This window comes from Gadus morhua, chromosome 15, assembly GCF_902167405.1.
Source record: "Gadus morhua chromosome 15, gadMor3.0, whole genome shotgun sequence".
NCBI classification, from domain to species: domain Eukaryota; kingdom Metazoa; phylum Chordata; class Actinopteri; order Gadiformes; family Gadidae; genus Gadus; species Gadus morhua.
In genome coordinates, this window is record NC_044062.1 from 6,111,390 (window position 1) to 6,137,546 (window position 26,157).

General features: G+C 47.5%; 1 protein-coding gene across 1 annotated transcript in view; it reads right to left on the reverse strand.

Annotated features, from left to right (window-relative positions):
• Positions 1-26,157, reverse strand: part of macrod2 (mono-ADP ribosylhydrolase 2) — a gene marked incomplete in the record, with an annotated part of 416,799 nt that overhangs the window by 244,035 nt on the left and 146,607 nt on the right. Inside the window, 1 exon segment of the mRNA XM_030378886.1 lies at positions 8,616-8,732. Within this exon segment, the coding sequence (XP_030234746.1) occupies positions 8,616-8,732 (117 nt within the window).

Consider the following 26,157-nt stretch of genomic DNA (forward strand, 5'->3'; position numbering starts at 1 on the left):
AGTTCAACACCAGACCCTTACACCATGGTAGGAAAGAAGAAACATTTAGAACCTTAACCAACAGGAAAAAAACACTGCAGCACGACCAATAAATATCGCAAAGAACACAGACAACACACGAAGAAGCAATACACAGAACAACACCCGCATTACTTTGCGGGTGAGATGTGTGTCAGTCTGACAGCAGTGAGGTCCCAGACAGGGTAATAATAATAACAGCGGTTCTTAGTGTCAGACCCCGGCCTGCTGGAATGGAGTGTGGACGTGGAGATGAGGTGACATTTATGACGTGTGTGCTAACAGTGAGCAGCAGTGTGCTGAGGGAAAGATGTTGACTTTAGCACTCTGGGAGCCGGGTGGAGGCCGTGGAGGGGCCCACCGGGGTAGAGGGCTACGCACACACACACATACGTGCAAAAACACACACACACACACACACACACACACACACGCAAACGCACACACACGCAAACGCACACACACACACACACACACACACACACACACACACACACACACACACACACACAGACACGTGCAAAAACACACACACACACACACACATACATACATGAACACGCACACACACATACATGCCCACGCACACACACATACACACACACACACGTGCAAAAACACACACACACATACATACACACGCACACACACACACACACAGACGTGCAAAAACACACACACACACACACATACATGCACACGCACACACACACACACACAGACGTGCAAGCACACACACACACACACGCAGAGACACACACAGACACACACACGCCGAGACACACAGACACAACAGACGCGCAAACACACACACAATGTATGCAAGTGACGTTAATCGGCCTTAACTAGACTTCGGGAATGAAATTAAACGAACATATGCTCAGAATGTGCCTATTAAATCCATTATTGACTGTAGTGTTGTAGTCTGCTCAAAAGAGATAATCCCTACTGCGGTGCTATAGTCTCTAAATCTGTGCAAATCTGGACGACGTGGGGGGGGGGGGGGGGGGGGGGGAATTTCAATGGAAATGAATTTCAATGGAAAAGGTAAGGCGCATGCATAGCCAGAGAGATCCTTATGGGTTAATCCTCATGATTATCCACCTCATGAGCCGCATCATTCCTCTCCTCAGCACTCTCTTTTGTTCAGGGAACCGCCATTTTATCTATTTTCTTTCCGTCCAAAACAAAGCATCTCACGCACCAACTTCATCAACCCTGGCATCCGTGAGTAAATGAATCTCCACGAAGCCCGGCAGCGTGATCCACCATCCAGATGATCCCCGCATGGAAAACAGCGCGTGGCGCCCCAAATGAACAAACGATGCGCCGTCACCGCGTCCCTCCAGTGTCACGCCGGCTGCAAACAACGGGGCGGAGACCTCTTTGTCAGACAAGCCCGGCTGACTCATAATGCTCCACTGTGGCGCAAGTTAATCATAATGAACTTCCGTGTCAGACGCTAATTTTTGCGTGATTCATTTCTGTTTACTATGCAAAAAAAAACGAGGGGTGGGACGAACAGACGGTCGGGTCGTTGGGCGATTAAACGGGGCGCGAGAGGGATCGCTCAGGCCATCGGGGATCCCAATCCATCCCGGGCTAATGATCTGCGATATTAGCACAGGTGCGAGGAGCGTGTTGACACCGAACTGACCTATGGGTTTTTCGGCCCTAGCGCTGTTGTTGTGATGCTAGCATACTATGGCTGTGATAGTATAGCAAGGCATCGGCCTTGTTGTGAGTGTTTGATTTGCACCCACTCATGAGCACTTGAGCAAGCAAAACAAAAAGATCCAATTAAATAATAAAGACTATTTATATGCTACCGCAATAACTACTGCTGCTATAACTACCATGCACTTCAGGTATCAGGTTGCATTTGGTAGCCCGGGTCGTACACCACTTAAATATGTAGTTGCTCCGGTATTGATTGTATTCTTTGATTGATGTACCCATACCTTGCGCAAGGCTAGTGTCTGCTTATAGAAAGCATGTAAATGCAAGTCTATCCTTACGGTGAGTCATATCAAGAGGCAGAATAGGAAGCCAAAGTGGGCTCTTGAAGAACCTAAACAGACCACACTAACCGCACTGGTATGGGGTGAGGCGCTGGGCCACTCCAGTCCTAAGATATACCATGTGTTGGCTGCAAAGCGAAGCCTTCTGTTGTTCTTGCTGGGAGCCTTAGCGCACCCGCCCACGAGAGGCCATTGTGGAGAGCGAGGGCCGGCTGAGCACTCTCAAGCAAGTTAGCATCCGGTTTTAGATTAGAGCGTAATCACAGGTCTGCCGGCGTATCGATGGTGCTGGGATAAGGGCCTCTCTGCACACTATCAGAGGCAGCCGGGGAGAGGCAATACCGCAAAAGCCTGAAATCTATAAACGCTCAAAAGATAAACCAGGGGGTGGATAGAAAAAAATGAATCACAACGAGTGCCGAAGTCAGCAGAAGGTTGAACGCTACTGCTTTTAAAAGAATAGGTTACATGAGGACTAAAAATAACCCGGAGGCACCCACCAAGGGTCCATTTGTGTCATCCTATTCAATCCAATAGTTATTCGTGGCTAAATGTTGCACGTCAGATTACCCACAAACACAAATAAAGCAGTGCTTGTCCCCTAAAGGGACCCAAACTGTACAGAAGGCATCCGTACGACACTGAAGACAAGACATTGAAGTCAAGTCCCTCATGTTGCGATCCAAACATTATTAATTATGTAACGCGTGTCATTCCTAAATAGGGACAACAACGAGAAAGACGAGATGGAGGGGAGAAAAAAAGCGTAGAGCCGTGGCGGGCGGTTTGAACTGTCAATCCAGTCCGGCCCCGGGGGGTTGGACTGGGAACCGGGTGAAGGATGAAACGGGAGAGTGAAAACAGGCCCGGTCTGATCTCAGCGCTCCACTGGGACGTTAACCTCCTCAGACGGACCTCTGGTTTGAACTCTAAATACCTCCTAGGTCCATGCCGTGACAGCGGCAGCTGAAATGTGCAAAATGCAGATGAACAGACAAGGTCCTTTGCATGGTGTTGACAGGCGGGACCACAGAGAGAGCCCGGCGGGAACGCCCGGTCACTCCGGCGGCCACGGACAGGGGTTCAAGCAGTTTGTGTAGGAGATAAGTCTAGGACTGTCATACAGTAATAATACATAATGGCAACACATTTTTACACCAGAGGGCATGTTGTAGTAAAAGGCTTACAATAATATATACTCCAATAATATATGTTCTTTCACTTATGGTAATCAAAGATGTGAAGAGCATTTATTAGCCCGACGTGGTAAACCAAAAGGCTGACACTTTGGTCGATAGCAGTAGTTTGGGAATCGACTTCTTCAACGTCTAATGGCCTCATTCACTGGACGTTTACAATGCAATTTGTTTGCTTCTGCGGTAAGGTACAATTGATTATTTCAATGCAAATATCACGACCGTTGTTTTTGAATAAAGAGTGAGAATCCAACTTCAAACATCTGGCTTCACCTTGATTGTCGTGCAGCAAAGAAAGAAAGCATCAGTCAACAACATTTCGAGAAATGACGGGAGAGCTACCCATAAATAACCAGTTTCAATGTTGTTTTGTTTCCATTGTACAGAGACTCTCAGTACTTTCCTTACTATCCTATAGTATTTCGGGAGGCAGCAACACACACAAACACCAGGTATGTTGGCAGGTGATAATATATGCGTGATAAACGCTCTTCAATGTTCAGCCAGCGATCTATCACACCAACAGCAACAACACTGTTCTTGGTGAAATCGAGAGCGCAAAATATCGGTACAGAATGCCCTAAAAACACAAACATATTTTTTTTTACTTCTACTGGAAAGCCGTTTCCCAATGTCCCAGTAAACCATCAAATGAGCTACTAACAAAACCACGGTTCCCAGTGATCCAGAAGGCCAGTAATGAGCTGCAGTGTATCAATAGGATTAAAGGGCCTTAGCCCCACTGCGGCTAAATAGCACCTGCTATCTAGCTGTGGCGTGGAAACAGCATGGCGGGGCTTTTCTGCGGGTCTCAGAATTAACCTAGGACCGTGAGGACCTCCGTCACTCTTTTTACCCTTTTCTTGCGGGGAAACGCGCACTGGTCTGCTCCGTTCTGATAAATGTTACCGTTAACATGTTTTACTCCTGAGGTTAACGTCACACCACGACAAAAAGTGGGTAAATACACCGGGAGGCTTTCATAGTCGATTCCGACGGGTAAGTCGCCGCACACATGGACAATTTGCCTGACAGACAGACAAAGTTATTTTTTCTCCTTTCTTTCCGGTATGCTCGCTGGATAATTACTGTCATTGATTAATAATCCTCGGCCAGCCCATAATAATCAGTCCCACATGTGCTTGTTCTTCTAAAAGAGAGGGTCATTTGCAACCGGGATTCACAGCCTGGACTGCTTAGTGGAATGTAATGAAGAGCAATTTTCTTGTCTTCAGAGCAAAGAGGGGCTCCTCGGATGGGTGGTGGTGGTGGTGGTGGTGGTGGGCTGGTCTCCATTGCCTCGGCTCCATCCGACCTCTAGACAAGAAGGTCTCTGGTTCACGCGAGTTCACATGAGCTGCGAGCCGGGCGCCTGCCCTCCCTGTAGATAGGCTTATTTAGCATAGATAGTATAGAGTCGGTGTACGCGGTATAATTTACTTTATTCGTTCATAAACACAAAGGAAGGATTTCATTTCCTCTATGTTTATTTTCTCGGCTGCCACAGGTGCCATTGAATTACAATCGCTGCGCTACTGAAAATGCTTTTTTCTTATTCTGGGGGGGGGGGGGGGGGGGCTGGAGGGAAGAAAGTGTCCTTCTGCTCTTGCTTGAACAAACCGAATCGTATATAATTTGGGGCTGTGATTATTCCTTAATGACGGTCAGCACCTGGATGATAGAGAACAGTGGTCAGGCATGGCGGTTGATGGATGGGCCGCTGCCATTGGCTTGTTAGTGGAGGCCTGAAATAGCAGTTGCGTAGGCGTGGGACCCAAGCCCACAGCCATGCCTCAATTTGAAGCAAAGTGTCTGCCGGTTTGTTCGGTTTAAGTTGAGGTGTGTCGACTAACTCATTTCCAATTACCCGCGTGGAGGTCGATCCCAGGAAACAAGTGCACTTCTTCCAGCACTCGCCCATCCGGGAGTGAAAAGTGTTTAGCGCAAATTTGGGGAAAGGCAGACTAATGTGTTGGCAAAAAACTGAGGAGTGTAAGCCCACGTTGGAAATATTTAACTTTGCCAAGCAGTAAATGGTAATGTTCCATCTGTGTGCTTTGCTTTCACTCTTGGATAACTAGATTAAAAAAAAACACCATCTGTACACACACGTCCACAGAAGCACGCTTGAAGCAGTGTAAATGTGCTTATTTTGCAAAAATAACGATATCTAAGTGTTATGTTCACACGTTGTTTATATGTGGTCGTATAGGCAACATATGAACACGGAAGCAAGTCATTATTTAAATGGTACAAAAGAAACATGGACGCCAACTTGAATCAGAGTTAATACTGTCAGTTCATTCAATGGGACAGTTTCGTACCAGTTAAAGGGCTATGTTTTTTGCCCTGTCACAACTGATTTGGATTCAATGGCTGCCCAAATTCTTTGATATGTCAATAACTCAATACAGCTGTCATTTCATTGCAATGGTCTCATTCACAGCAGGGACGAGACTGTGAAGAAAGGTGACGCATCAAACGTATACTAATATTAAAATCATCACAAAAAGAATTTAAAAGAGCCTGCAAGTAGCATGAAATCCATTACACATGACGTGCTTATGGTACAAAACAACACAACGAATGCGCGACAAAGACGCAACAACAAAGACACAGGAAATGGGAAGGAAACGATGCACAAATGTGTCGCCTTGTTTGTTTACTCTGTCATTTCCGTGTGGGTAGGTGATTATTTGGGATTTGTAAACTGATGAATAAGACGCTCTTGGCAGTTGTGGCGGTGTGGGAGGAACACATAAGTCACTGTCAGAAACTGATGGAAGAACAACACAACTCTGGCACGAGAGCGAGAGCGCGCGCAAGAGAGAGAAAGCGGGAGACAGAGAGAGAGAGAGAGAGAGAGAGAGAGAGAGAGAGAGAGAGAGAGAGAGAGAAACGGAACGAGAGACAGAAAGCAGGTGACAGAGAGAGAGAGAGAGAGAGAGAGAGAGAGAGAAAGAAGACACCGAACGAGAGACTGAGAAAGCGGGAGACAGAGAGAGAGAGAGAGAGAGAGAGAGAGAGAAAGAAGACACGGAACGAGAGACTGAGAAAGCGGGAGACAGAGAGAGAGAGAGAGAGAGAGAGAGAGAGAGAGAGAGAGAGAGAGAGAGAGAGAGAGAGAGAGAGAGAGAGAGAGAGAAAGATACGGAAGACAGAGAAGGAGAGGGAGGGAGAGATATGTCTATGGAGATTGGTAAAGACTAATTATGTGGCCGTGTTCCAGTAAATAGTGGATTCACTCCCTCACCATTAACTAATTATTTGGACAGGTTGTTTTTTTACCTTTTTTTGTTCAGTTGTTTTTCCTTGGTTCGATTTTTTTACCTGCTCAAACTTTATTTTCCATGCCAATAATGCTACTTCAAATTGAATTGGAATGAATGGAAAATAGATAGACATATAAAGAGACAGAGAGAGACAGAGAGAGTGAGACGGAGAGAGAAATAAATAGCGATACCTGTGGAGACCTTTTTGTTTAATTTTGATATTTGTCCTCGATAAATAGTTTAAACTGCTTGAATTTATAATAGAGAGGGAGACAGAGAGACAGAGAGAGAAACAGACGGAAAGAGAGACTGAGAGATGGGGCCAAGATAAGCTGAGAGGGACAATGCAGATGGAACAAAAAAGTGTTGTCAGTCACGACAACACAGGGTAATATTACAACAGGTTGGTATATTTGCTCGTAGGTTTTATTGGATTAGGGAGAATCCTCATCGCCACAGCGACATTGAGGGATTAGGATAATTCTCAGGCTCCATCCATCCACTCGCTCACCTATACTGTATTCATCAGTATATAACATATATATATAAGACATCTTTATGGCAAAATACATTATCACAATCTCTGTTCTGTTTTCTTCATCGATATGACAGCGTCCTTGCTTGGTCGTCCATTTTTTTGTTGGCATTCATATTATATGCAATTGCATACCATCTCGTCATCTCAATTTGCCTGAAACCTTATGTCTAATCCAGCTGGGGTCGAGTACATAAGGTGGTGCATCTCTCTCTCTCTCTCTCTCTCTCTCTCTCTCTCTCTCTCTCTCTCTCTCTCTCTCTCTCTCTCTCTCTCTCTCTCTCTCTCTCTCTCTCTCTCTCTCTCTCTCTCCCACCCCCTCAAAACACTGATTCCACACGCTAACCGCGATGAAACAAAGGGCGAACAATGCGCCGGGTGTAATTGCCACATGCAACGCGTGGTGACAGAGGTGCGTCTGCCTCTGTTCGCCTGCCTCTCGACGAGTGGCGGCCCTACAAAAGCACCGAGACATCACGTATTCATGAACACACGTGCCACTCTCTCCCTCCATTCATTTATCTCACAGAACTCCCAGGCAAACATTCACATAGACTCGCATACACACACACACACAGACACACACACAGATAAAGACATACACATGCACTCTCACGTGTACACTCTGTCGAAGAAAACATTAGGTTTTCGATGGAGCCCAAACAAAGGAGAAGGCGTAATGCACACAGGCGCTCCTGCGGTAATGGCGTCGAGAATCATTAATAGAACAAATCAGGGATGAAATATCAATCAAATGATCCAACTAATAGGTTCCTTAATGTCTTTGTTTGTGTGCAGATGGCATCTCCAGCTAGCCATAGCGTATCCACCGATCATATTTATTAGCCTGCAAAATAACAACGGCTTCACTCATGAGGAATGGCGCATCCCGAAAACAAATAAACTGTCGTTAAAATAATTGTGTTTTTTAGGATTATGAGGATAACCTCATTCCAAGCGCACCTCTAGAACTTGATGGATGTTCCCTGTTTTACCCCTTATTTCTCCTCCCCGTTATGAACTGTGTCTCTCTCTGTTTGACTTAATGTGTGTGTGTGTGTGTGTGTGTGTGTATATGACACCCTATTTTAAGCAGTGCATAGTGTGTTGCTCTGTCTATGTCTGTATTCTTCGCTGTGTGTCTGTATTCACTGCAGTATGTGTGTGTGTATGTGTGTGTGTGTGTGTGTGTGTGTGTGTGTGTGTGTATTTATTGCAGTTTGTTTGTGTGTGTAGCTCTGTGTGTATCTGTGTGTCTGTCTGTCTGTACTAATTGCAGTTTGTGTCTGTGTGTATCTGTGTGTTTGTGTTGGTGTGTCTGTGTCTGTATTCATTGCAGTTCGTGTACATGTACGTGTACATGTACGCGTGTGTGTGTGTGTGTGTGTGTGTGTGTGTGTGTGTGTGTGTGTGTGTGTGTGTGTGTGTGTGTGTGTGTGTGTGTGTGTGTGTGATTGCTCCCAGCGGCATGTGAAGCTTTATTTCATCTTGTTTCCAGGGCTTACTGCTTCTTCAGCCAGAAAAACCCAGGAAAGAAACACAAGAGAGAGAAAAGACAATAAGTTGCACTTACATTTGGCGGGCAGATCATAGCCACAGGTGATTTTGGCCTTGCCGGTTTCACAGCCATTAAGGGAGTGACACTCATCATACAGACATCCCCCCGCAGCCTTGTGTATGCAGCCATCAACTGCAAAGGAGACAGAAACACACACACACACACACACACACACACACACACACACCCACAGACAGACAGAGGTCAGTGAGAGAGAACAGATAACATGAGAACATAAAATAGCAGTTACATAAAACTAAAGAGCAGTGGGGTGCATGAATTGGTACATCATGCGCGCTTTCGACGGGGGGGCATGCGCAGACGACGTAAGACAACAGATGTTGACGCCAACGTCATCGCCGCGGTGACCTTGGTTCATCTCCACCGCCCGCGTTGTTCCCCGAGAGGCGTCGCCGCTGCCGCCGGTTTATGTTTAGCCGAAACACCCGCTCCTTCTGTTTTAACACCGCCGCACGTGGCTCTCACGCGGTACTCTGGCGGTTTTCTGTAAATATTGACAAGAGGCAGCAGAGGCTCGGCTTAGATCTAATAATGGCCGGGGCGCAGATGGAAATGAGCCTATTGTCTCTTCCTGCAGCCGGCGGCGCGAGGCTACAGTCACACCATTATCTCGGCTCCGGGCTCCCTGAGGCGGGGCCAGGGCCGGCCTCGCTCTTCTCTGTGTACCCGGGCGTCACGGCGTTGATCTGTGCCAATTCTGTCGCCTCACCCCCGTCCCCTCCTCCCCACTACACCACCACCCCCACCCCCAATCCCCGCCATTGATGGGGGTCCTGGTTGTACTGGGAAAGCCCTTGCTTGCTCGCTACGGTTTTAATTTTCCCGGGTTACGGCGGCGACGGAGGTGATTGATGGCGCGTCTCACAAGAGAAGGCGTAGAGATAGAAATCCACATTATCCGTCTGCGCGAGAGCTGACAGCCCTTCCAAGAGCCTGTTATCAATCACACTGAAACATCATAAAATCCTCTTCAAGTCATCCTGTAAAACCCTCACAAGCCATAAGAGGTTAAGGGAGCCGAGAGGAGGAGGGGGAAGTAAAAAGTCATTGGGCAAACAGGGGGGGGAAAAGGATTCTTTTTCAGAGTAAACACCTGTAACGCTTGCTATTCCTCACTGGATTATACTGCCTCGTGAGCAGCGGAGTGTGGGTTTGTTACAAAGAGGACTGATGAAAGCTATCTTTATCCACATGTGTGCTACTGAGACAACACAGGAGCACACATCCCTTCATTACAATCACATTCATTTAACATGACACACAACGTGATGGGCGTCTGTCACAAACAAGAACAACTTTGCTCTGTTGTAATGTCCATCTTTTACCTAAATCATCTTTCTTTATTCGTCTCAGTCTTTTCGCTTCATTCAGCTATTTATCTTCCAGGGACGACTCAAAGACAACAGCTGGGTGGAGGGTTTTGCGGCGGTATGTATCATCTTTAATGGAGCCGGGGACAGCTAGAGGACAGAGATGGATCCTGATGGCTTTTTGAGAACCCAAACATACGTGTGACAAAGACGGAGGTGTGACGGGCAAACGGCGCGATGACAGTGACCGCTCGACGGACATGAAGGTGGCCTGGGGAGTTCGTAGAACAATGTTTAACCGTGTCAACGAAACAACATTTTCACTTTCTCGCTGTTCATCGATTTTGCTTGTTTGCAGTTCTTACGGGCCATTACCGTACCACCCAACTATACAACCTAAATAATCCACACTTATATAGAGATAACTTTTCCGAGCGCGCCAACCAGATTTTGTCTTTTACTTTCTGATGCCTACAGATCTTTCCCTGTAAAAATGTCAGACATCTCTTACTCCATATTGGTGGTTATACCAACATGAAAAATTAGGGATTTTTTTTTTGCAATATTAGGGCAAGTTTAACAGGCAGAACAAGATGGCCGCAGCTCACAATTTATGTGTTCACAGCGTGTGTGTGTGTACATGTTATGTGTGGTTGTGCGTGCTCACAGTGTGTGTGTGGGTTCACAGTGTCTTTGTGTATATGTGTGTGTATATGCCTGTGTTCACAGTGTGTGTGTGGGTTCACAGTGTCTTTGTGTATATGTGTGTGTATGTGCGTGTGTTCACAGTGTGTGTGTGGGTTCACAGTGTCTTTGTGTGTATGTGCGTGTGTTCACAGTGTGGGTGTGGATTCACAGTGTCTTTGTGTATATGTGTGTGTGTGTTTGCGTGTGTGTTTGTGTGTGTGTGTGTCACATCCTTAAGCCCTGTGACTACTCCGATCATTAGGGTCAGCTACACAACTTTGCGTAAGTGTAAACATAACCCCGTGAGCTGTGCGGCTAGCTTCTAGCTCGCGGTACCCTGTTGCCGAGCGACCGGTACCTGAGCAAGGTAGCCCCCACGGAGCCTCTCCAGAAAGAGAGCGCCCCCCCCCCCCCCCCCCCTCCTCCCGTGACTCATCCTCAGTCTCCGTCAGGCCTGGTCGATCCGCTGCCCAGGGGCATTGTGGGAGCCCGAGAGGAACCAACCAGACTGCGGGGTTGCGTCACGTTGCAAAAAAGCTTTGCCAAAAGGATCTGCACCCCCTGGGGTGAGTCCGGGCCCCCCTGAGTTCCGGCGTTTTTAACGGTTAGTGAAGGACAACCCAGATGAAGGTGCACCACCGTTTCTGTGTGATTTTCTTTTTCTTTTAATGCAAAGTAAAGCGGGCCCCTAGTGGCGAGCCGCAGGCTGGTGGGGGCCCCGGCGCCGGTGCCACCGCCCCCGAGGACTGGCTCTGCTCTGCTCGTAAATCCAGGGAGAAAACGCTGAGCTGATGTGGCTGAGGGCCAGGATCTGGGATCTGCAGTTTAAATTCACCTGTGCTGCTCAGATGCCTTCGCGGAAGGAGTGGGGTTGTGCTGATTAATGCTGAGGGAGTGTGTGTGTGTGTGTGTGTGTGTGTGTGTGTGTGTGTGTGTGTGTGTGTGTGTGTGTGTGTGTGTGTGTGTGTGTGTGTGTGTGTGTGTGTGTGTATGCTAGTGTGTTTGTGTGTAAGTATGTGTATGTGTTTGTTTGTGCGTGCCGGCACTTGTGTGTTTGCATGTGTGTGTGTGTGTGTGTGTGTTTGTGTGCAGGCACTTGTGTGCATGTGTCTGTGTGTGTGTGTGTCTCTGTGTGTGTGTTCGTGTGTATGTGCATGTCTGTGTATGCATATGTATATGTGTATGCGTACGTTTGCGTGCATACGTGTGTTTGTACGTGCGCTTTGTTGTCTATGTTCTTCTTGTTAGCATGCTGACGTGTGGGGGCGCCAAAAAAATAAATAAAACATTTCTTAAACTTGTGATCTCGGAGCTAACTAGACGGTGACGCTTGGCGGCTCCAACCAAGGGAAGGAAGTCATCGCTTCACCCGGAAAGCCTCCGCGCAACACATCCATTATTTGGATGACTCACAGCAGATGGGAAGGAGGGGGGGGGGGGGGGGGGGGGGGGTTCTTATTCTTTGCTCTTTTTTCAAAGTGCAAATGTGACCCAGATCCAATTTGGTCATCAATTCCTTTCCCCCCATTTAGGCAGTGTGCGTTGGGATGTGTGTGTATGTCTGCGCTATGTGTGCATCATTCCCAGCAGAATCGTATGGAAGGGGGTGTGTGCGATGTTTCCGCCGGAGCCTCTCTCATTAACAGAGACTGACACTGACGCTCACCTCACATCCGTCAAGGTGTGAGGCGGAGCTCGCTCCGACACCCACGACGACAGACGTGACGTCGGATGTACGCCGAGACCTTTGCCGACACGGGCAATTACACATTACAATGAAGGTATACCTATATATATATGTGGCTAGGAATAAAACGTTTTTGTCTGTTACACTTGAATGTGGTTGAGATGTTGAAACGTCCACATCGACTGTCAGATGCGACAAACTTTACGTGGGTTTTAACTCAGTTTCAAGGACGTGGGTGAGCTCTTGAAAACGCGTCCACTTTTGTGTTCCTCACTAAGCAACGCACACAATGTTTACCAAATCACGACAGCGATGTATTATGGTCTGTCCTTCTTCAGACAAATGTACTGGAATATCAGGTGGGCTGTAGTCATTTTCCGTTCCGTTCTGTAAATTACAATACGTTCTGGAATAGTGTTTTTAAATTGCTCCAAAATCATCAAATCACACAACTCGTCAAAAGTAGTGACTTCAAGTGCAGTTAACCACTGCTTATAATGAGCTGACAAGCCTCTGGCAAACTCTGCGTTTGTTTGGCCATTTTCCTTCTCCCAGGACCTAAAACGGACCTGTATGTAAGTCGCTTTGGATAAAAGCGTCTGCGAAATGCCCTAAATGTAAATACACACTCTGGAACAGGCAACGATCGCTGCCGACATTTCAGCGGTCGGCCGGTTAAATAACTTCAGTGAAGGACATTTATTTCAAATGCTTAATATTTAAGTGGTAGCATCTGTCGCCCACTGTAGTGTAGCGCTGTCCCTTTAGCTCCCGGTGAAATATAACGACCGGTGCCTCGTCTATCTCTCTCCCCGCAGCAGTGGCCCCAGCCGGGGCCCGCAGCTTTAAGGGCCTATGTGGGACAAAACATTTATTCATCTCCTTTGAGTGTCTTGCTCCCCCCCCGCCCCGAACCCCACAGGCACCCCACTGTCCCCCCACCCCCCACCCCCCACCCCCCTCCGAACCAGCACTCCACCGCTAATGAAGATAACTTTGAGCCTGGGCTGCACAGCATCCCTCTGAAAAGAGTGAGAGCCAGGGCGAGCGGCAAAGACAGAGAGGGAGAGGGAGAGAGACAGAGGGAGAGAGGGAGAGAGGGAGAGAGGGAGAGAGGGAGAGAGGGAGAGTGACAGAGGGAGAAATGAAGAGTGAGAAAAAGAGAGGGTCGGGGCAAGACGGAGAACATCCCAGATTGAGAGAGACAGATGTAAGGGAAAAAGGGCGTGCAGCGGTCTGTTTGTGTGCGTGCGCATGTGTGTGTGTGTGTGTGTCTGCATGTGCGTGTGGGGGTACGTGCCGAGGCAGGGGGGCTATGTCGTTGCACCGCGCAAAACGCTGGGATAGTATGAATGAGTCCCGGAGCCGTGACCTTGGCTCTGCCATTGTTGCAGCGCTCTCTCCGCCGTGGCCTCCCAGGCATGCGTTCCCACGTGCATTAAAGCACTCCGCAAAACCCTGCTTACCTTCCCGGGCCACTCCCAGGCCCCGCCTGGGAACCAGCCGCCCTCCCCCGCTTGCGGCCACTCCTAATTTCTCTCTCGCCCTCCGTCTCTCCCACTCTGCCTCTCTTTCTCTCCCTGTATTTTCCTCTCTCCTTTTAGTCGGTAAATCCATCTCGCCCTCTCTCTCTTTAGCATCTCCCTCACTGACGCTCTCTCGATCCAACGCCCTCCTCTCTCTTTATCCCCCTTTCCCTCCATCTCTCTTCTTTATCTCTCTCAATCTCTCTCTCCCTCCCCCCTCCCTTTTTATATCTGTCTATCTCTCTTTAGTATCTCTCTCACTCTCACTCTCTCCATCTCCCTCCCCCCTCTCTCATTATCTCCCTCTTTCTCTCTTTTGTATCTCTCTCACTCTCTCCATCACCCTCCCCCCTCTCTCATTATCTCCCTCTTTCTCTCTTTTGTATCTCTCTCATTCTCTCCATCTCCCTCCCCCCTCTCTCATTATCTCCCTCTTTCTCTCTTTTGTATCTCTCTCATTCTCTCCATCTCCCTCCCCCCTCTCTCTTAATCCCCCTCTTTCTCTCTTTAGATACCTCTCTCACTCTCTCGGTCTCCCTCCCCCCTCTCTCTTAATCCCCCTCTTTCTCTCTTTAGATACCTCTCTCACTCTCTCGGTCTCCCTCCGCCCTCTCTCTTTAACTCCCTCTGTCTCTCTTTAATATCGCTATCACTTTTTTCAATCTCCCTCCCCCTCTCTCTTTATCTCCCTCTATCTCGCTTTAGTATCTCCATCCATCTGTTCCTCTCCCTCCATCTCTTCCTCTCCCTCTCTCCCTCCCCTCCCCTCTCTATCGCTCCCTCCACACACAGTGAATACCTGCTCTGCTCTCATTACAATACCCTGCTTTTCAGAAATAGTGTCAGCCGCAATTTTCTCCTCCTAATTATTTCCTTGCTCCTCAGAGGCTCAGGTTCAGGACTGGAGCCAGCCGGGGAGGAGGGGGGGGGGGGGGGGGGGGGGGGAGGGGGAGGGGGAGGAGGGGGAGGGGGAGGAGGGGGAGGGGGGGAGGAGGAGGTGGAGGAGGGGGAGGAGGGGGGAGGAGGGGGGAGGAGGGAGGAGAGGGAGGGGGAGAGGAGGAGGGGGAGGAGGGGGGAGGAGGAGGAGGGGGGGAGGAGGAGGAGGTGGAGGGGGGGATGAGGAGGGGGGAGGAGGAGGGGGGGAGGAGGAGGAGGGGGGAGGAGGGAGGAGAGGGAGGGGGAGGAGGAGGAGGAGGGGGGGAGGAGGAGGGGGGAGGAGGAGGGGGGAGGAGGAGGGGGGGAGGAGGAGGAGGTGGAGAGGGGGAGGAGGAGGGGGATGAGGGGGCTACTACACTACGCCGTCTCAGGGAGAAGGAGGGGGGCATGCCGTGGGTAGTATCTGGCAGGATAGCGTGTGGGCAGTGTGTCAGGGCAGGATCTGAGGGAGGGAGGGCGGCGTGTTGTTTAGGGGAGGGGGGATAGAGGCATCAATGTCAAAGGACCTCCTCCCTCCCCTCTCTCTCTCTCTCTCCCCCTCTCTCTCTCTAGAATCAAGTCTAGGCTGTCATGTTCTCTTTCTCTGTTTATCTCTCTCTCTCCCTCCCTCCCTCCTCTCTCTCTCTCTCTAGAATCAAGTCTAGGCTTTCATGTTCTCTCTCTCTGTCGCTGTTTATCTCTCTCTCTCCCTGTTACTCGCTCTCTCTCTCACTGTCTCACTCGCTCTCTGCCTCTCCATCTCTCTTTATCTCTCTCTCCCTCCTGATGGAGACAGTTTCCAGTTGTTCTAAGCTGTAACGTAAACAATACAAGAGACGGAGAGTGACTCATATCAAACACTGCAAATATCATTCAGAAACCCCCGCCCACAACCCCCCCGTCCTCACCTCCCCTACGTTTTACGGTATCCATGGCAACAACGTTTCCCTCTGCCTCTTATCTGCATATCTCATCTCGTCTGTGCGCGTGTCTCTCTGTGGCGTCCGAGTCGGAACCTTAGACGGACACCGCAGAGAGAGATAACGTGCTGATGAAATATGCCCCACCCCAACCCACACCGCACCGCCAACCCCACCCCCCCCTCCCCCCCCCCCCCCCCCCCCCCCGCGCGTCTGTGATTTACGACGCCATCTTCTCCCTCCACTCATTCCCGCGCTGAAGGAGATAATGACACGGATTAGTTCCTAATCAAGTGCCGATCGGAGATGGCGGTCTCCCCACCAAATGTCAGATAGATGTGGTCCCCCATTGTGCGTGAGCTCCCAGCGGGGGGGGGGGGGGCTTCTGTTTGCTAATCACCGCCTCGCACTGCGTCAACGCGCGCTCAACTGTGCTAAAGTTATCGTAACGCCGTTATTAATCTGCTCGGCGTAATGCAGAAGGAGCAGGAGCAGTGGCCCCCGCCATGAGAAAGGGGGGGGGGAAGGTGTACAGCCAGTCAAACAGAGAGGCTGTTCGCCAAAGCCACGGAGAAAATACACCCGCAAGCGTACATGTTTCACAACTCCCCTGACACTCTTTTGTAGGCTGGAACAGGAATAAATGACACACATCACAGGTCTTAAGCATGTGACACACGCACACACGCACGCACGCACGCACGCACGCACGCACGCACGCACGCACGCACGCACACACACACACACACACACACACACACACACACACACACACACACACACACACACACACACACACACACACACACACACACACACACTGCGAGGGGCGGCCATCTTGTGTAAGTCCTCAGGGTAGTACTGATAACAAGGCATCACTTCTAAAGGTACAAGTTGTTCTAATAATAGTGATAGTGGTGATAGAGCCTTTTATAGATGTTCTGTAGGAAGGTGAGACAGGTACGCTGACGGCGTATTTCGCTGCTTGGTGAGGGTGCTGTAACTTGCCAGCGGAGCCGGTCATCCATCTTGTTTTAACCATTTACTCCTGGTAGGGGTCAGGGGGAAGGGGGGGAGGGATGAGGGGGTGGAGCCTGTCCCAGCTGCCAATGAGTGCAACACAAGTAGACTCCCCCCTTGAATGGGACACCAGTTGAGTGCAGTTGGCCAGAGAATTAGTGGGAGGTTTAATCTTCTCAAGTAGCCTACGTTTATATTATGGGTGCATGATATAACAACCAAAGCGGCCGAGTTGTTGATATGATAATAACATCTCCTCCAGCAATGTGTTTCTCTCCTCTGTTTACCATTGCTGTCCATCTACCAACCATACTGTAGACTGAGTGTATCAAAATAATAATTTGTTCTCAAATTACACGTATCCATGTTAAAATTATTCAAAACAAACTCTGAATCGATTGCATCTCGTTGATATTTGTGTTACGCTTTTTTTGCCTTTGCTCAGAGATGACCCCGCAATTTGTGTTAGCGGTATTGACGTGAGCATATTGCTACCCGGGCTAACCTTATTTCAACGTTGTATTCCAGAGTGCTATTGATCTGTAAACATGCTGAGAACAAAGCATTCGGAAGACACGCCAGTGGTGGTGTTAATAAGCTTCTGTTTATATTATATCATAACCAAAGGTTTCCTTGAGGAAATATTGGGGAACTAAAAAATCTGAATTCTCTTTCAGAGATCTCTGATTGTTTATCTTGGGTTGAATGTCACCGTCTCAGCCCCTGAAATAGAAATTGAAAAAAAGATAATCTAAACCTATGTGCACCTTTTTATACAGATCTTCTAAATTTCCTATATCAAATCAAGAATTCACCAAACATACTCGCAGCGAGGAGTCGCGTTCTCCGTAGAGCATGTTCAATCCAACATGCACCCCAGCTTGTTCCCGGGCCTGACCCCCGATCACCCCTCTGCAGCAGGTTTAAACCAGCCCGGCCACCGCTGAATGACCCCCGCACCGCGCCGACAGACGGGGGACAGCTGCGGACGGGCCGGTGCCAGACCCCGGCAGCGCTGACCTGCTGGGGACAAGATGGACAAGATGGCCGCCGCCTCCCCTCTGAAGCACCCCCCCCCCCCCCCTGACAGCCAGCCAGCCCTGTTTTAACTGTGCCGGGAGTGATATTGCAGCAAGGCTGCCGCGTCTCTGCGGAGCCACACTGCTGGGGGGAGACGACCAGCGGCAGACGGTCTGTGCATTCCTCCCGCGACCCCCTGACCCCGACGACCGCCGCCCGGTTCATCTGCGGACCGGCGGAGAGGCACTGCTGGCCGGTCATAACGCAGCCCGCTGTGGGGTTAACCACTCCGGGAAGGCCTTGTAAACACATTGTGTTAAGGGGATGATCACCCCCCCTCCCCCCCCACCCCAACGACACAACCGAAACGACACAAACACACACACACACACACACACACACACACACACACACACACACACACACACGCACACACACACACACACACACACACACACACACAAAGCCGACCCAGAGGGACACTAACCGAGCCTCTTGGCTTCCTCTGCCATCTTCGATATCTCACAGACTGTTCACCTCTTGACTCCCCACACAGACTCTTATATCAACCAAGCACTCTGTCCCTGGGACTATTATCGCCTCTCCTCCGAGGTTGGATTACCTTTGGCACCTCTCCGTTAATGGTTGCTCCGGCGTGAGGCTAGGGGGGGGGGGGGGGGGGGGGTCTGAGAACAGCCGTCGTAGAATTGGTTTCATCAAAACCAATTCTAGCGGTATTGGCAGTGTGTGTGTGCGTGTGTGTGTGATGTTTTGGGCTATGCCGTGCTTTTGTGTTGAGTGTCCATGCGTGTGTTGATGTCTTTGTTTAAAGCGATAACGAGTTACCTGACTCACTATGAGATCGGTCAATCAAAATGGAGTCCAGTAAAGTCCCCCAGTAAAGTCTAGTTTACCTGTCAAATCATTCAATACCATGTAGTTTATTGACATCTCCTTAATATATATTTATATATTTATTATGTATATATATTTTTTCAACTGAGCAACTTCCCATCTGCAGATCAAAGTCACAGTTGAAAACGTTATCTACGGGAGCAATACAACATGCTATCGCCATGGATCCCAGCTTACCCCCACCCCACTGTCAGCTACCAAGGTTTCAAAGACAGGGCGCCACGCATCGGTGACGTGCACCTTCCAGAGTCAAATGTGGATCGCTGAATCCCGCAATGCAATGTGTTGTGTTGTCGACATTGATGCATCCTTCTAGCTTGTGGGATGTTAGCTCAGCCAGTGACCTCATATGTTTACTCCACGCCTCTCGTTTTTCCCCCCACAGTCAGCACTAATCACAAGAAGATTGGATCCGAGTCAAACCAAACGACACACATGTTAATCCCGGCATCATTAAACGCCCGTAGAAATTGCCCACGTTGAAATATTCGCCTAATGGACGATACGGATGCATCCAGAGAAAACTCCATTAGACACACACTACAAAAGCCCCCTAAAGTAGATGATATGTATTTTAGTATTTTTCTTACTTCAAACTAGAGTAGCAAAAACAAAGACCAAAACAACTTAATCATGGTGTGAAAGCGCTTCGCTCTACCACACCGACCGGGCTAGAGGTGTGAGATTGAACACGGGAGCTTTATTCACACGGTGCCCTAGGAAACAACGACAGACCGGCCCCAACGCAGACAAACGGGACTTAATTAACCCAGACCGGGGACAGCAGGCTACGGAGGCTGTGGCTGGGAACAGACACGGGGCCACGACTTCAGAGCGTTGGATCTGCAGGCCAGACTCTGGAGCGTGCACGTCCGTAATTACGAGGACGAGGACAAGATGGAGGCGGTGAATGAGAAGGCCCCACTGCGGTGTGGGTTTAAATGCATGAACAGCTGTGGCCATTGTACACGATCCCTGGGGTTTGGACGTGGCGGGAGCTCCTTCCGCCAAATCACCTCGAGGGATAATAGGAGAACGGAACGCAGGGGAGATTTGTTATTTATGGAGGATTCTTCATGAAAAGGTGTTGACGTTATGTAACGACACGAACAGTGGGCATATAAAAACATTCATATTGTTGCTTTGAATTCATCGAAAATGAATTGGGAAGATCCTATTGTTGAAAAATGTTATATTATATACTGATATATATATATTAAATGTTGAAAATGATCAGTTTGTTTATATGTATGTATGCACACAAATATATAAACCGATCTTTTTCAACAATAGGAGTCTTCCAATTCATTTTGATGATTTCATACTAACTCTTTTTATTTACAAATGGTTTCAATGGCCCATTTTATGATGCTAAGTGAGACACTTTCTGTAGGGCTAGAGCCCCCAAATTGATAATTGTATGTGTCCATGAGGCCTTCTTTCATATAAAAGAGACCCCAGGTCTCCAGCTCGCTCCCTAGTGTCTTTGAACACTAGCTATCCCGCTAATCACATAACCTTGTGTGTAGCTAGATCATCCAAATTAATAATTTTAGTAGCCCTTAATGATTCATGTTGAAAAGGCCCAGATGTCTCTATCTCACTCTCATGTCCTGCTGTGCCCCAGTATACCCACACATGCTTGATGACCTACAGGTTTAAGGAAAAAACTTTGAATTGCTGCTGATTACTGCCATTTTACATTTCTTCATTATCATGAAAAGGAAAAATGTGTAAAATACGACCTCATTTGAATCTACAAATACAATTAACTCCCATCATCAAACATAATATCTTAACTTTAAATTACTGCAAGTATATGTCAATCCACATGCCTTTCATTCAAAATGTGTAACAAATTATTTTCTTTAAATTTAGTGTGTTGTGTGTGTTGTTGCTGTCAATGTCTGAGATGATTTTAACACATTTAATCTAATTTTCTCTGTATATTTACATGTGCTCTAAAAATGAAATGTTCCATCTGAAGTGACACACATCAAGGCAAACAAACACTTGCTTGCAAACACCACCAAAAGTTAAACGGTAGAGTAAACTCATGCATGGAAAGAAAAAAAATCCCGATATGCACTCTCTGTGAAATAGTGGCAACGGTGTATTTGTATTTGCAATCAACCTAACCTTAATACGTCAAGGTGATCGATTGGCTTTGGTTCCAAGTAGCACCTACATCAGATGCCATGACTATAACAGAGAGAGAGAGAGAGAGAGAGAGAGAGAGAGAGAGAGAGAGAGAGAGAGAGAGAGAGAGAGAGAGAGAGAGAGAGAAAGAGAGACAGACAGACAGACAGACAGACAGACAGACAGACAGACAGACAGACAGACAGACAGACAGACAGACAGACAGACAGACAGACAGACAGACAGACAGACAGACAGACAGAGAGAGAGAGAGAGACAGACAGACAGACAGACAGACAGACAGACAGACAGACAGACAGACAGACAGACAGACAGACAGACAGACAGACAGACAGACAGACAGACAGAGATAGAGAGAAAGAAGAAGAGAGGGATGGGGTGATAGAAAGCGAGAGTGAAAGAGAGGGACGGCAAGATAGAGGGAGAGAGAGCGAGAGGGAGAATTGGTCCAGCTTCAATCACAGTAGGACTCGTTCCACTGCTAATGTTCCCTGCAGAATCGAAAAACCAGCCCAGAGAGGACCACCATTGGCAGAAGTCTCCCGTCCACTGGGCTCATCTCCAAAGAGCGGTAATACACCAGAGCCCCCCTGTGTCACTGGAGATCCCACCCCTGACCCCGTCTCCCCCCACGCAGGGAGGGGGTAGACCGCCCACGTAGATCCATCAGACAGCCCCCCACCACCACCACCACCATCACACTACTGAACAAAGAGTGATGTGTGAGAGTGAGTGAGTTAGGGAGTGAGCAATTTTGTTTTGGGTGCAGTGGTTAGCCGTGACTGAGAGAGACTGAAAATGAGGACAAACTGAAATCACTGTTTGTGATAGCAACACACACTACTGTATTAATTAACATGAGGTGCAGAGGGCAAACCATTTAATCAAATATAAAACTTAGCCAGGCAGAGCACAATGGAAAGCAAAGGGATACTTATTGCTTAAAGCCCACACTTGAAGGCAAAATCTAACTTTATCTGGATTTTGGGGCAAGCATAGATTAATTGTTCTTAATGCCATTATAGATTACCTGGGGTGTATGCCAGCAGGAGGAATTACTAATTAATTTGCGGATAATCTTAAAGTCGGTTCATTATTTTGTCATTGTTACTAAGGTTATAATTTTTTTCTAATTAACCATGATTGCTAATGTTCAGAACAGGCATCATGAAAGGTCCTCGCATAATGAAAAAGGTGTTAAACTGAACATCACATTAAAACGAAAGATGATGATAAATGTTGAAATGTTGGTAAATGGGTCTATCTATTCAGAAAGCAAATTAAAGCAGTGACAAATTCACTTTTTATGATATGGAATTATGGGAAAATGTTTTGTAATGATTAGTATAATTCACACAAAATGTATTCAAATTAAGAGATGTTATATTTCGAAAGAGAAAACACGCTGTAAATAAAAAGAATAGCAAAATGCTATTGTGGCTAATTAGCCTTGAATTCAAGTTTATTTGTATAGCCCTAAATCCCCATTACAGTCTCAAAGGGCTCATAGGCCAAATACTTATGACACAGCCTTACGTATCTCAAGGTAAACAAACCGAGCCAAAATGGCTGACAAGGGCTAGCTTACCAGTGAGGAATCCTCAATGGTAAAACAACTCTTCTAGCCGACTTTAAAAGTGTGCCATCTATTAGTGTAGCCTTTTTTCAGCAAGGGGAAGATTAAGAGCCCACCGTCGCAGTACTATAATGCATTATTTCTGCTCCACGTCCGGCTGTAGGTCACAAATCACAGGCCCTGTGGTAAAGGACGAAAAACTAGCAGTGTGTCCCTTTGAAGACAAGCACCGACCATAGACCAACCACAATGCCACCATACGGCCCTGATTATAGCAGTCAAGATAAAGAACGCATGGACACATGTGTTTTCGGAGGATTACCAAACGCTCCAACGCTGTGTTTAATGCGTCCCACTTGCCCTTGAGTTCTGTTTAGTAAACACGATGCTGGACCGTCTCACTAGACTCACAGACGGCCCAATGATTTTCAGCTTGACTCTATGCCCTTCATAAATGCTTTTTGCTGTGATTTGATCCCCAGACTCAATTGCAGTAAAAAAAAAACAAGTCGCTGGAGTCGTAGGCAAAGCTCTCTGCATTCATTCTCCGCAAGCCCAGTAAAACCTGTAATCAGAGCCAGCAATCAAACAGCAGCCTCTATGGCTAACAAATAAATAAAAATAGACTGTGTGGTCGCCTTTATTCAACTTCATGGCCATGGTCTCTCTCCGTGATGCAATGTTTCTTGCTGTGGAATCATGGATTAACCCAAAAAAAGAGAAGAAATGGGGCTTTTATAATTATACGGTGATAATTCCAGGCTTCTGGTCCTTTTAATTAAGTGGATAATTTCCCTCTAGGGAGGAACCGCTTTTACATACTTACCGGCCATTCCCAAAGAAGTCTGTTTCTAAGATCTTACAGTTAAAAAAGTAAAATCTTTGCTCTTACAAATCTATTATTTCGGTTATTACGGGAATAAAAACCGGCTGAAGATGAGGCCAACGGTGGAAGAAAGTGAAAAAGAGTCTGAGACTCTATTCACATGAGGGAAATAATAACTCGGTTCTGGAAACCGTCCAACACTCTCAGTCAAGTATTTTTTCTCTTTTTCACAGTGGAAAAAAATTATTGAATTAATCGTGATTAAAGGATTGTATGTATAGGATTTGAATGGAGGGAGATGTTAGTCATATTCAATCAAATGTCATTCTTTGCGCTTATTGAGTCCCCAGTGAAGACTAGCATGAAGAAGGGAGGGTTGCAGAGTCCAACTTAACTGCCAGTATAGGTGACCATGAATCACTATACACACACCATATATTATGTACTATATATACACTGTATAGTTGGAGTCAGTGGTCAGTCAGGGACTCACCTTGTCCAGGGTAGACTAGAGACCCTTTCTAATTCCCGCAGAGCTGAATAATAGCCTGCAGATTGACAGCTCTGTGGGGGATGGTTGTTCTGAGGCTGGCCTGCTGCCAACACAAATGCAATCCCAGTGCATTTATCAAGCACACAGGGAATATAATGATTTGGCAAAACAAGATATCCACCCCGCCAGATGCATTGTGCTAATGGGATGAGTAAGTATAAGCATCATTTTGGAAGCCTTCCTTACCGTGCGCAAGATATCAGTGGGTGGTTGTGGTTCTTCTACTTCTTGTGTATCAAGATGGAGGCAGACATTCTAATATATGTATACTTTTGTATCCAAAAAGCGTTCCTCAGTGATTAAGCTGGCCAAACAAACCAATAATAAATACTTTGGAGAGATCATGAAAGCCACTCCGATAAGTTGTATGTCTGTTAAAAAGGTTATTCATCCCCGCTCAGTTGTAAGTCTTCCTCAGTTGATAATCATAATACAAATTAAAAGAAAGTAGTGACCTTCTAGAAATAAGGTGCCGCTTATTATGTGAAGATCACTTTGAGGTTTTAGGATACATCAGAACATTTCCAAACGTGAAATTGCGTGTGCTGTTTGTGTTTGTACGTGTTTGTGCCGTGTGTGTGTGTGTCGGCAGTGTATTTGTGTACCGTGTGTGTGTATGTGTCAATTTGGCAGCGTGGCAGTTGTGAGTGATAACCAACAAATCCACAGTGACGTGCTGTTTTGATTCTTTGTCTGCAGCAGGTAGCAAGTTGCATGTCTTAAGGAAAGGAAGGAAGTATTAAATCCACTTAAGGCATAATTGATTATGTCATTAATGAGGAGATTAAGAAATAATCAAGACTTGATTCTTTTTCTTGTCACCCAGGCGTCGACATCCTCAATAAGTGAGGGAGGCAAGCAGTCAGAGTGCATTTCTTTGTCTCGGCTAATCTATGCCCGCTGTCTTGTATCCAAATCGCAGCCGATAGTTTCTACAACATAGCGTTTCTCCATCTCCAGGGACTCCTCCGTCTCTGACCTACGTGCACTCGATTGTGATTCTGAACAACGTCACCATGTTGCTGCATCAGGAACTGCCATTGTAGGCCACACAACAGTTCAGGGGAAAAACTTGGCAATGGAATACTTTTCTTTGGTCTTTTCTATCCAGAGATAATTAGTGGTAAGAGTGAAGAGTCCTCACAAGATGACATCCAGGTCCAGCCCTGGGACATCTGACGTGACGCATCATCACGTTCCCTATTGGGACACACTTTAACACTGTTGTTTAGTTGAACCATCAAAACCGTGGGTTTTTCACCGTTTCATTTTGAAGCACAGATCAAAGTCGATTTTTCCGGTTGCGCAGAATGTCTGTGTTTTTTTTTTGGGTTTCCTCTTTGGAGATAATCCCATGTAAACTCTCGGTCTGGACAAAGTGTATGAAGATGGCCCCCGGGCCCCAAGCACTGGCGATGTTGATTCACTCAATACAGAGTTGTTGGCAGGCTCAGAGCCGCAAGGCACAGAGACTTGGCGTTGGGTTCGATAAACACAGATCATTGTGGATATGCCAGTTCAGCTCAGAGACAATGAGGCACGGACCAGAGGTTGACTGGCATCACCAACGTGGAAATATTGCTTCCCGCGGTGTCACTACGCGTTATATCGGAAAGTTCATTTCCCACGGCACTGTTTTGTCGGGGAACACAAAGGACTTGGAAGCGTTCCATTATTTTAGTGTCAGACATGTTTTTCGGCTACACCCATTATACGACCAAACACAAAAACAACAAACGGGGCCGGGACTGATTCATAATCACACGATGACAGATTGCTCATTCATCTAGTGTATTAAAACCGGTATTCCTTTCCCGCAGATAGGGTCTGCTGGAAGACGACATCAGCGCCCAAATCCTCCTCCTCCGATGCACTGAAAGCTGGTTATTATTAGAACACAACAACACTAAGGAGGACAGCAGCTCCACGACGGGCGTTATCGGCTCGTACCTACATGAGCCGCACGTATCTGGGATCAAATGCTGCTGACTCACCGACGGGGCACTCTCACAAAGCAACACAAATAAACACATTAATAAATAAATACCCAAATCACCAGACGAGTGATTACCCTGCATTCTGATCACCCTCCCCCCCCTGACTCCACTGCCTCGTCCTTACGAGTCTGTGATGTGCGCAGCACTGTACCGTATCATACGATACACCCTATCTCAGGCTCCCATCGTCATCCATTCCTGGAGCGTACGGGAAGTCATCGAGCAGCAGAGGCCTTTTCCCCAACCCCGCTCAATTCCTCAGACGGAGGCCGCTGAACAATGCGGTTACTTTTGGAAAGTGGATGCAATGTTCTTTGGAGATCCCCCTGTATCGCTGGGGTGAAAAAACACTAAACTCTGTAGATGGAAAAATACTAATAACGTTCTGGTGGAGTGACTCATCCAGTTCACAAAGGAAGACGAT